This window comes from Mesocricetus auratus, unplaced genomic scaffold, assembly GCF_017639785.1.
Source record: "Mesocricetus auratus isolate SY011 unplaced genomic scaffold, BCM_Maur_2.0 Super-Scaffold_100037, whole genome shotgun sequence".
Taxonomy (NCBI): domain Eukaryota; kingdom Metazoa; phylum Chordata; class Mammalia; order Rodentia; family Cricetidae; genus Mesocricetus; species Mesocricetus auratus.
This window is the reverse complement of record NW_024429215.1, coordinates 12,351,010-12,364,089: the sequence shown is the minus strand read 5'-3', so window position 1 is coordinate 12,364,089 and position 13,080 is coordinate 12,351,010. Positions and strand designations below refer to the sequence as shown.

The 13,080-nt window shown below is 36.8% G+C and overlaps 1 protein-coding gene across 1 annotated transcript; it reads left to right on the top strand.

The window, feature by feature from the left end:
- The first annotated feature begins 2,240 nt into the window (after nucleotides 1-2,240).
- Nucleotides 2,241-12,872, top strand: LOC121135331 (vomeronasal type-2 receptor 116-like). Its single transcript, XM_040733857.1, has 6 exons — nucleotides 2,241-2,266; nucleotides 4,125-4,416; nucleotides 4,765-5,565; nucleotides 8,083-8,310; nucleotides 9,446-9,569; nucleotides 11,887-12,872. The coding sequence occupies exons 1-6, from the start codon at nucleotides 2,241-2,243 to the stop codon at nucleotides 12,792-12,794; spliced, it is 2,379 nt and encodes a 792-aa protein (XP_040589791.1). The 3' UTR covers nucleotides 12,795-12,872.
- The last annotated feature ends 208 nt before the right edge of the window (nucleotides 12,873-13,080 follow it).

The window sequence follows — 13,080 nt, the reverse complement described above, 5'->3', positions numbered from 1 at the left end:
TTAATTATGTTTTGACACTTAGTCTGTAGTAGACACAGAAAGTATGGTGACAGAAATACATCTACAGGAAGGTGCCTATGTGTTCTTATGTGAAAAATGGGTTTATTTTGTCTTTTAACTCTTATACATGTTCTTTCTGAAAATAATAAAACAGGACATGAAATGTGTGGCCAGGAATATATTCATTACAATAATTTTTTCTTAATCTCTAAGTTTATTTTATATTTGTGAGATCGCAATTTAAACGATAAGTAAACATCATATATATATGTACATTTATTAATGTATTTTTATCACAATACAGTATATATTAAAAATATACCCTTTCAGATTAATACTTGTTTATACATATTAATAGAATGGCTAATTTTTTGATCAGGTATATTTTAATGACATTTCGTGAATGTCATTAAATGGCATTATCCCATGTGAGAGGTTACAGTCAATGTCTCTACTTATGTGCGACCATCAGTTTTCATATTTAGTTGAAGATATAGTTGACAGAACAAGTCCAAGTGACATTTGTATAATGCAACTACAAGAATTTCCAGATATATAGGTCACTCAATGTATAGCGGATGTCCTCTTCTTTACATTGTCAAACTGATATTTAAACGATTATTTAATTTTCATAGTAAGTGAACCAGACAACAAAATTAATGATTTTGAACTGTATTATTGGGTATGCTACTGTCTGTTTATCACTGCTAAGAATTTTTCACTGCTCTTAAAGTTGCTTTTTGAAAATTCTTTTTGAAATTCTATAAAAACATAACACCTGAAGTAAAACAGGTTGTAAGTTTTTTAGATAATATGTTTACTAAGGAAAAAATCTCATAAAATAACAAATTACATATAGATTGTATAAAATTTATCCACAAAATAAAATATAAGTAAAATAAAATATAAGTAAATTGTTTGTTCCACACTATTAGTAATTAGGAAGTTATATTCACAAGTTACTTGGAAACTATATGAATAATCTTCTTCTTAAAATTTTATAAAACTACTCCATAATGTTGCCTCTGTATGAGGAATGAGTGGGGGTTGGAGTGAGGAGATACTGGTTAGTGTGGGAGGACTGGAGGAAGAGGGAACTAGGATAGGTATGGAAAATGAGATTGTTTTTAAAAGTTCTATAAAATTATTTTTAATGCCTTTATAGATGATTTATGTGAAAGTACTATGCAATAGAAACTGTTTGCTCAATTATTATTACTCCCATATTTCAATGGGAAAGCTGCTCCCATATAATAGGAAATGGGTTTGAGGAATAGTAGAACAAAAATATTTTGATAGATTTTTGCTAATGATGAAAGCCGAAAGCTAAATTTTGAAACAAATGAAATTGAGATTTCAGTCCTTATAGACACCAAAACTGATGTATCTGTAATGTCTCAAAACACTTAAAATTCCATCCAGTCTATACAAAAAGTCTCTATTCAAATTTTGGACATTGGAACCTTATCTCAGGTAAAAGAGGATGTAGAATGGAATAAATGTTTAGGGCCTGAAGGGCAAATAAAAATATGAAAGCCTTATTAACTATGTAATCATAGTCCAAAGGTGATGCTTGTTAAACAGAAGGGGATATGAGGATGACTAAGGATAAACTCCATAATGCTCAACTAACTTTAAAACTTTTAAACACTAATGAAACAGGGACAACTGCTCTTGAATTTTTTTTCTATTTTGGAAAACTTCATTTTTTAATTTAATTTTTTATTTAAATTTTAAATAGTTTGCTTCACATGTCAATCCCAGCTTTCCCTCCCATATTCCCACATCCCCCCACTGACCCCTCCCCCAGCATCCCACACTATCCCCATTTCCTTCTACATAGGGGATATCCTGAGTCTGTCATTTCACTCAGGGCAGGGGCCAGGCCCTCCCCTAAGAGTCCAGACTGAGAGAGCATCCCTCTTTGTGTTATGGACACATGAAGTCTATTTGTATTCCAGGGATAAATATTGATCTACTGTCAAGGGCCCCATAGGTTGTCCAGGCCTCCTCACTGACTCTCACACTCAGGGTTTCTAGAAAAGTCCCATGCTGGCCTCCCAGCTGTCAGTCTGGGGTCCAAGAGCTCCCCCTTGTTCAGATCAGCTGTCTCTGCTGGTTTTGCCAGCCCATTCTTTGCCAATTTTCTCATTGCTGCTCTCTCTTTCTGTCACTGGGTTCCATGGGTTCAGCTCAGTGTTTAGCTGTGTGTATTTTCCTCTGCTTCCATCAGTCACAGCATGAAGGCGCTAGGATTGCATATAAGGTAAATATCAAGTTCATTACCTGGAATGGGCATTTAAGGTAGCCTCTCCACTATTGCATAGCTTGCCAGTCGGTGTCATCCTTGTACATTGCTAGAGGTCTCACTGGTGGCAGATCTTCCTTCAATCTTATAATGACTCTGTCTACTATGGTATTTTTGATTTTGGTAAAAAAAAAAACTGGTTAATTATGCCAGCCTGTGTAAAAGCAAGTAATATGCTAAGATGGGGCCAAGGGTATGCCTATGATTCCACAAAAGATAAAAGACTCTGAACACCATCAGAACTGATAAAATCTGTCATGAGAAAGAAGAATCTCTTGGATGTTTAAGCAGCGGAGACACCTCAGGGAAAGAAAAGATAGGGAACGCCTTTGCAGCAGACAGACAATCCACACAACTGTGGCCAGCATAGCACATAGCATCTGTGTGACAAAGGAGAGGCACACACTTGAGTCTGTCAGAAACCTTGGAATGCTACAACCTTGTACCTGGCTATGATACAGGTGGTGAATGTGTCGATAACAGGGACTGATCATATTTACTGGGCCTATATTCCCAATCATCCAATTAGCTCAGCGGTTAAGTTGGACAGATATGGTTAACCCTGTGTTGGTTAATGAGTCTTCTTATCTACCTTGTCCTTATGAAAAATGAGGTCCTGCTCAGCCAATGGAGGAGGGTACAGAGATCAAAAATTACACTTTAGGAGTGCAAGGAATTCCTATTTGTATGGTAAATTGAATTCAGTGCCTAAACATAACCATTCAAATATATATTCAATAGTAACATGATCATCATTCTAAGTTTTATATATGTTATGCAACTGGTTTAAAGGACATGGGATTAATGCTGCTAGTTCTACAAATCTACTCTTCTGTTGTATGTGGGTTACCAGTAAGGAATCTGACTGGGTACATTAGCAACAATTTAAGAGAGAGATACCTGGAGTGCTAATCAACATTGCTCATGGAGACAGAATTGACTAGAGCCCTCATGGCTTCCTTTGAGGAAAATTTTCTCACTTAGTTAAAATGATGATTGTATAAACTATATGTGTGTAATACACTAGGTTTTCTTTTCTGTTCAAGTTAAACTCACCTGCAGGGTAAAATATTCACATTCACCATCAAGCCATTCAAGGTTGCTGTTTAATCCACTCTGCTAAGTAGGTAGATACATAGTGAAGGCATAGAGAATGAGGAAAGCAGATGAATGAAAATACAGTATTGAGAACACAAAACCCCCAAAACTCTAGTTATGACTGTAGACTGTTGATCTATAGGAAAATTACTCAATCATTGTGATCTTTGTTGTATGGTTCTCAGAAAGGAGAAGGACATGGGGGAGGTGAAGGTTGTTAAAAGAGCTGTGCTTGGATGGGAGATATTTAAACCCCTCCCAGGAGTAGATATTAATGTTCCTTTTGGATTGCTGCATGCAACTCAGGAAAACATCAATATAAACCTCATTTATCCTTAATTAAAACAACTCAAAGGCTTCAGTCTCTCCATCTATGTATGGACAGAGAGAATGTGGTGTGGAGGTCTTAGGGAGACTTTCAAGATGCAAGTTTCCATCTGCTTGTTATTTCACTTAAGCATCAAAGAATCGGGTTTTGTATGTGCTTCTACTTACCAGGATATTCCTTCAAGTCAACTTTCCTGTCCAAGAAATTTAGCTCCTTCTGAGTCTTTGGGGTAATTAAAATCTCCACTTACTATATACCAGGACATTCAGATTATAACCATTACTGTGATTAAAAGATATTTTAAGTAAATAACATAGAAGGTATGAGAGACCATTGCTTCATACTCTTATATGAGTATCATTCACAAATATTGATAATCTTTCTCTGCAGCTTCAGGACCATTGCCTACCAGAATTATTTGTCCTTCATGTTTGCCATTGAGGAAATCAACAGAAACACGCACATTTTACCCAACACATCTTTAGGATTTGACCTCTACAATGTCAACAGCAATCAATGGGATACTTTGGAGGCACCTTTTCTTTGCCTCACAGGAACGGGCATAATGATTCCCAATTACACATGTAGAAGACAGAAGAATGTTGCTGCTCTACTTACAGGAACATCATGGACAGCATCTGCACATATTGGGAGACTGCTGAGTCTCTACAAATATCCACAGGTGAGGAAGAAGAAACCTGTGTTACACTGCAGATATTTCAGGTATATTAAAATGTACTGAAATGAGAATATGTAATTATCAATTGAAGAGAAGAAATCAGACGTTTGGTTATAAAGCCTCAGATACATGTCTGGAGATAGAAAGTAGGAAGCGTTTGGACATATATTGGGTGGGTAGAAGGTGCTGTGTTTTGTGAGGTATTATCTATAAATATCTTCAAATCAGCATAGGATTTTAAGGCATGATGAATAGAAGTTATTCTCTACCAAACCAAAGTGCTGAATTGGGTTTAGGATTGTGTTCTATTTTAATGTTTTCCTTCTTGTTTCTATTGGAAATTTTCTTCAGGTTTCTTTTGGGTCATTTGGCACTATCCTGAGTGACAGACACCAGTTCTCTTCTCTCTACCAGACAGCACCCAAGGACACATCTCTGCCACATGGCATTGTCCTTTTGATGCTGCATTTCAACTGGACATGGGTAGGACTGGTTATCATGGATGACCACAATGGGGCTGAGATTCTCTCAGATCTGAGAGGAGAGATGGACAGGAACCATGTGTGTGTAGCTTTTGTAGAAATGATTCCAGACAATGTGTCTTCCTTTTTCTTTAATTCTGTAACGAATTCCCAGATCATGATATCAACTGCAAACGTGGTTTTCATTTATGCTGACAATGAATATTTAAGTGGTATAATCTTATATATAGGGTACTTTTTAGTAAATTGGAAAGTCTGGGTCATGAAGTCACAATGGGATCAAAATGTTGCTAATGATTTTTTCATGTTGGATTCATTACACGGGAGTCTCATTTTTGCACATCATCATGTTGAGTTTTCAGATTTTAGGAAGTTTATTCAGACATACAACCCTTCCAAATACCCAGATGACCATTATCTTGCCCTTGCTTGGAATACACACTTCAATTGCTCCTTTTCTGGACCTGATTGCAAAATTCTTGGTAACTGTCTACCCAATGTTTCCTTGGAAATGTTGCCTAGAAATGCCTGGGAAATGGACATGAGTGAAGAGAGTTACAATGTATTCAATTCTGTATATGCTGTGGCTCACAGTCTCCATGAAATGAACATCAACCAAGTGCAAAATAATCCCCAAGGGAATGGGGAGGTATACACTAACCCATGGGAGGTAATTTTCACTTTTTATATTTTAAGAATAGCACTGTGACAAAGTAAGATTTTATTTTTTATTTAAATTAGAAACAAGTTTGCTTCACATGTCAATCCCAGCCACTCTCCATCCCCTGACCCCACCAAACCACCCACTCCTAAGAACCAAGCCCACTGAGCTCCCCAGGGTGTGTGAGGCCATCCATGGAGGATATCCAAAGTCTATTATATCATCCAGGGCAGGGCCTAGGCCCTCACTCATGTGTCAAGGCTGAGACAGCATCCCTCCATGTGGAATGGGCTCCCAAAATCCATTCATACACCAGGGATGAATACATAGATTGCCAAGGTATCCTCACTGACACCCACATTCAGGGGATTTGGATCAGTCCCATGCTGGCCTCTCAGCCATCAATCTGGGTTCCATAGGCTCCCCCTTGTTCAGGTAGTCTGTTTCTGTGGGTTTCTCCAGCCTGGTCCTGACCCATTTGCTCATCACTCCCCGCTCTATGACTGGGTTCTAGGATTCAGTACAATGTTCAGCTGCTGGTGTCTGCCTCTGCTTCCATCCATTAAGACTCTAGCATGGCATAGAAAGTACTCATCAATCTCTTTTTCAGGAAGGGCATTTAAGGTAGTTTCTCCACTATTGCTTGTTTGCCACTTAGTGTAATCTTCGTAGATCTCTGGAAATCTCTCTAGTGCTAGATCTCTCCTCAAACCTATAATGATTCCCTCTATTATGGTATCTCTCATCCTGCTCTCCTCTATTCTTCCTCCAACACAACCTTCCTACCCCCATTTCCTTTTCTCCCCTCCTAATATATGTCTTTTGTGACCAGGTTACCTCATTCAGGATGGTTTCTCCTAGTTTCATCCATTTGCCTGCGAATTTCAAGATTCCATTTTGTAAATGGTCCACTCTTACAATGAGAGGCATCGAGTTTGCTTCCAGGTTCTGGCTATTACAAAAAAATTCTGCTATGAACATGGTTGAATAGATGCCCTTATTGTATGAAAGATATTTTACATTGTTTGTGGCTATTGTAAAGAGTGATGTTTGTCTGATTTCTTTCTCAGCACATTTACTGTCTATATATATTGTAGGCCTACTGGATTTTTTTAGTTAATCTGTATTCTCTCACTTTGCAGAAGGTTTTTATCAGTTGTAGGAGTTCCCTGGTAGAATTCTTTGGGTCACTTAAGTAGACTGTCATATCATCTGCAAATAGTCAAAGTTTTCTTCTTCCTTTCCAACATGTATCCCTTGATCTCTTCCCGGGGCATCACATGGCAACTCCCCAAACTTGACTACATTTTCGAGAATCCTCCTCAACTCCTGATCCCACCTATTTTGCTTCCCTATTGGCCAACAGTGCTTTACTCATCAACCAATAAGAACATATACACAGAAGGACTTCCCCCATCATTCTTTCAGTTCCTAAGATTCTGTCTTCCATCTTTTGTATTCTGTTGGTTATACTTGCATCTGTAGTTACTAATCATTTACCCAGCTTTTATAATTTCCAGCAAGTTCTCAGTTTGTGTTTTCTTTATTGCCTCTATTTCAGTTTTCAGGTCTTGAACTGTTTGAATAGTTTTCTTCATCTGTTTGGTTTTTCATGGCTTTCTATGCATTCTTCAAGAGATTTGTTGATTTCTTGCATGTTTTTGGTTTGTTTTTTCTTCTCTTTCTTTAAGGGATTTTCTCATATCTTGTTTGAGGGTCTCTGTCATTTTCATGAGGTTGTTTTGAAGGTCATTCTTTTCTGTTTCATCTGCGTTGGGTTGTTCAGTTCTTGCTGGTGTATAGCCCCAAACTGAGGTTTTATAAAAACACTCAGCATATTATTTTACACTGCAGAGATTTTGCCAAAATGCACCTGAGAGACAGTATGCATTTTACTAACTAGAATTTGTTGTAGACAAATATGCCATTGTTCCTGATGAATGGATATAAATAAGTAGGTTTAAATGTGTATATGCCATTATCTACTTTGTGTTACAATTAACCTCAGAATCTTCTCTTTATAATATAATAAATTTAAAACCCCATTTTCTCTATGAATATTTCAGAACAGAAATTGTGGAACTAGACTCTAAATGTTCAAATTTACTAGATCCTCAAAGGTAAACTTCTGAGTTCATGTTTATGTTACCTAACTGACCATCTGACCATTTTCTTACAGTTTAGATATAAACACCCCAATTTACAAGTGGAAACTGTGAGTAGTGGCTAGCACTTCAAGAAGTTGGAAATTTGACAGAATTTCTTCTCTCTCTCTCTCTCTCTCTCTCTCTCTCTCTCTCTCTCTCTCTGTGTGTGTGTGTGTGAATTCTAATTTCTGAATGTGATTTTGCAGTCTAGAAACATGATGATATGTTCATTTTTGTTCTTCATTCATTAAAATGTTGCAAGGTTGATACAGCTTGAAATCAATGCCAGGTATTTAGGATAGTGAGACACATTGCTTCATTGTATTGTGTTTAATGTTTCTGGGAATGAATTCATCATCAGATTTTGCATTTCTTTTAGCTTAATCACTTTCTCAACAATATGCATTTCAAAAATGCTGCTGGAAAAACTGTGGTTCTGGACCCAGAAAGGAAATTAGATACAGAATATGATATTGTCAACCTCTGGAATTTTCCACTTGGTCTCAGACAAAAGATGAAAGTTGGAACATTTTATCCAAAAGCTCCACAAGGCCAAGAGATGTTTTTGTCTGATCATATGATACAGTGGGCCACAGGATTTACAGATGTGGGTTGGATCTTATCTCATTGCTTTGATCTCAATCAATAAACATTAATTTGTGGATGATATGGCTTTTGGTTCCTTACTCAGTGCCCATCTGTTTGCACAAAACTACTGGTCATCTGAAGAATTAATTTACCCTTATTCTGATTAATGGGATTATTTTAAAATCCTTTTTCCTATGGGCTCTTATTTCCAGTCATAAATCCAGTGTCTATCCATTCCCATTTCATCCATGTGCTGAAACAACCTGACAAGAGCATTATTTTAACTCCCAGATTAGGAAATGTAAGTTTATAGACATTTTGCTTTCAGGTACCTGGAAGTGTAGAATAGCATAGAGGACACATGATCATATGTTAGTTATATATCTTCCTGCTGAAAATGCAAGCAATTTATCAAAGAACTGAACCCAACATAACCCAACCCAACCTAACCAAACCAAAAACCAGGCAGACCAAAAGTAAGAACATAGTCTTCTGTTGATCACGCTTAGTGATAGGAGTTCATATATGATTCAGGCAATCATGTAGGCAAGAGACTGAAAAGTTGAGTCAATTTATTTTTTCAGAAGGTAGTAGATATTAATGAATACTGCTCTTCACATCCAGTTTTGGTTTCCATTCAGTAAAAAACAACAGCCAATAAAAAGGTTCTACCTATTATAATATATTTCTTCTCACTTCAAGTACCTTAATGTAACCATCTTTCACATAAAGTGAGCAAGCCTAGCTTATTTTGTAATTCTGAATCAGTCAAGCTTAAAAATATAAATTAAGCATCACCATTGGGAATCAAAGCTGCTTACAGCAGCTGTCTGGAGGTACACAATAGAATCACCGTGACATTAGAAATGCCCCATTAGACATATTCACAATAACCTAAATTTTTCTTATGTTTCCCTACCTCTAACGTTTCCACACTTGTTCATATTTATGTTGTCTTAGGACCATTTGATTAAATACATTGAGCTTCATACCATATCATATATTGAAATAGAAATGATGCATCAAAACAGGGACACAAGTTATATATATATACATATATATATGTCATTATATTGTTCAATATTGGAAAATACCATTTTCATTGTTTTAAAATGCAATCTCTTGAATATTTTCACCTTGTATTTAATTCTCAGCTTCCTCGCTCTGTGTGCAGTGAGAGCTGCTTTCCTGGAAAAAGAAAATCTGCCCAGGAGGGGAGGCCTCCTTGTTGCTATCATTGTACCCTTTGTCCAGACAATGAGATTTCCAATGAGACGGGTAAGTGTCATGCTCACTGGGTGTCAACTGGGTCTCCACCTGTTTGATAATGTCTTCCTCATGCCTCTTGGTTTTGATCTTTCTCTGTTCTATATACCTTTTTTAAATTGTTACTCCATAGCTTGCTGTATTGCTTGGTGGCTGGCCACTGATATTCTCCTTTCTTTCTTCATTTGATTCTTGATTCTTATTTCAAATATCTCTCATCCTACCTATTGTTTCTGCCTACTGCCACTGCCTATGCATTCTTCTTCCTGTTAATTGCCCATTAATGTCCTTATTAGAATAATCAGGAAAAATAACACAGCTTCCTAGAGGTACATACATATAAAATAAAAGAATACAATGCATTTTTACATCATGAAATAAAATTTCCAAAGCATAAACAAATATAACCCATATTTGCTTAATATTCCACAACAATATTATGTGAAACTATTTCCAGGAAATATAAAGTAGGCATTAGACAATTGAAAACAGTGAATGGAATGAGCAGGCTTAGACACAATGTTTAATATGGAGAAAAAATCAAAGAGGATTCCTGAATCTTAATATAAATATCCAATGAGATTCTTCATATGAAAATTGAAATATTGTTAGTAAAACAATAGCTTTCCTGAACACTTAGAGAACATTTTTCAATGTTTTGGTGAGTTTGATTTGCCTAAATTCAAAATGTTCATATTGATACAAACTATACACACCATCAAAGACTTTTGTACATTGGAGCCATGCTAAGTTGATGTAAATGTTAAATATATTCAATGGAAGAATCTAAAAGCAACAGTATCAAACCCTGCATTGTTGGAATTTAAAGGGACACTTCAAAATGTATCTAGTAAGAAAGAAGAAACTGACCGGGCAGTGGTGGCACATGCCTTTAATCCCAGCACTCGGAAGGCAGAGGCAGGCGGATCGCTGTGAGTTCGAGGACGGGCTGGACCGATAGCCTCCGAAACAATACAGAGAAACCCTGTCTCGTAAAAACCAAAAAAAAAAGATGAAACTAACACAAAAATGCTAAATATTTCAATACAGTGAATGTCATACTTTAAAGCTTATAGAATAACGTGTAACTATCTTTAAAAAAACAAATTTCAATTTGTGAAAAATATTTGTCATGAATTATATTCCCTCTGCTTTTTATTAAAGAAGATATAAGATTGTGCTTATGGGCCATTCATGCTCAGTTAGAATCAGTAGTAAATAAACACACAGGCTGTAGAGGAGACCACTTACCTTGAGAGTGAGAGAGAAGCATGAAGCAGAGCTGGAAGAAATAACAAATAAAATGGTGATAATGGAGCAAAAGTGTGCAGGCACTAGCAACCTGATGAATTCAATAGATCTTTATATCTGAATTTTAAACAAAATTTCAAACTGAAAAATCCACTTTGTAGAAACACTGAATATTTTAATAGAATGAAAATATATAATGAAAATTATGTCATTCATAATTTTGAATTCAAAATGGAACTCAAAAATTAAAACTAATAAAGCATCACTCAATTATTCCAAGACCAAATAAGATTAAATGGCACATTTGTACCTAGATGTTAAGTTAATCATTTCTCCCTAGAAAGGAATAGAGAGTTTCACAAAAGTGAGCTTTTCAAGCTTTGAAAAATCTAATAACTCTCATTCTACCATGCAGTATCAGAGAATCAGCACCCTGGAGAATTCAGTCAATAAACACTATGTGAATAGATAAATCTGAATCTTATTACTGAGAACACTAAATGAAAACAATTAAAAACACATACTTTTTGTACTGAACTCACAGGACAAAGTCACACAAGGGAATTCAGATCGAGGTGATACTATGATTATCTTTGATTTATGTAATTGAAATCAGTAATTTGTCAGTATATAAATGAATACAAATCATTACATAGATGAAAATATATTGAAGTAAGCTAATAAAAAGAGTAGACTTGCAGCCGGGTGTTGGTGGCGCACGCCTTTAATCCCAGCACTCGGGAGGCAGAGGCAGGTGGATCTCTGTGAGTTCAAGGCCAGCCTGGTCTTCAGAGTGAGTTCCAGGACAGCCTCCAAAACAACACAGAGAAACCCTGTCTCAAAAAACCAAAAACAAACAAACAAAAAAACAGTAGACTTGCTTAGTATATGTCCAATAAAAAACCTAGAATGATTAATTAGAGGGCATTTGGGAGTATTCAGTATGGAGCATGGATTTACTTGAGTCTGAAACAATAAAAAATGTGTGGGAATATGCCAGGGACTTGGTGCTGGGAACTGGTTGTGGATACCATGGTAACATGAACAGAGACTCACAATAAATTTAATTCATGAGCAGATATGGATCATTGTGTGAGGTGTCCAGAAAGTTATTATGCAAACACAGAGCAGACTTACTGCCTCCAGAAAACAGTGACCTTTCTGGCCTATGAAGACCCTTTGGGGATGGCACTGACCTCCTTGGCGCTGAGCTTCTCGGTGCTCACAGCTGGTGTTCTTGGTGTCTTTGTGAAGAACCACCACACCCCCATCGCCAAGGCAAACAATCAGGCTCTCACTTTCATCCTACTCATCACTCTGATTTTCTGTTTTCTCTGCACCTTGCTCTTCATTGGCCAGCCCAACACAGCCACCTGTATCCTGCAGCAGAGCACATTTGCAGTTCTGTTCACAGTGGCTCTTTCCACAGTCTTGGCCAAAAGTATTACTGTGGTTCTGGCTTTCAGGATCACAGTTCCAGGGAGACTGACAAGGTGGATAATGATATCAAGGGCTCCTAACTTCATCATTCCCATCTGCACACTCATCCAACTTGTCCTCTGTGGATTTTGGCTGAGCAAATCTCCTCCCTTTGTTGACTCAGATGCTTACTCAAAACATGGACACATAATTATTATATGCAACAAGGGCTCCACTATTGCCTTCCATTCTGTGCTGGGTTACCTCTGCTCCATGGCACTTGGGAGCTACACTATGGCTTACCTGTCCAGGAACCTGCCCGACACATTCAATGAAGCCAAGTTCATCTCCTTCAGCATGTTGATTTTCTTCAGTGTGTGGGTCACCTTCCTTCCTGTCTACCACAGCACCAAGGGGAAACATGTGGTTGCCATGGAAGCCTTCTCTATCTTTGTTTCTAGCGCAGGCCTTCTAGGTTGCATCTTTGTCCCCAAGTGTTATATTATTTTGTTCAGGCCACATAGGAATGTGCTTCATCCTGTCAGGAACAAAGTACATTCTAGATGAAAATTTGATTATACAGTTTAGTTCATGGTTTTCTTAATAATATAGAAGACTTCAAGTTGATTTAGGTGCAATCCAGTTGACAGAGATAAAAAGGAATGTAATGTTTTATATTTATTTGTTTCATTTATTAATGAATCCATCTTTAGTCTCTCATATTTGAATATTTTTGTATATTTCTCTATATTAGAAAGCTTAGTTTAAAAATATTCTAATTATAGAGAAGATTTGAATAATAAGTACATTATGGTAAAATAAGTCAAACATGGCAGTTTATTTGAAATTCTGA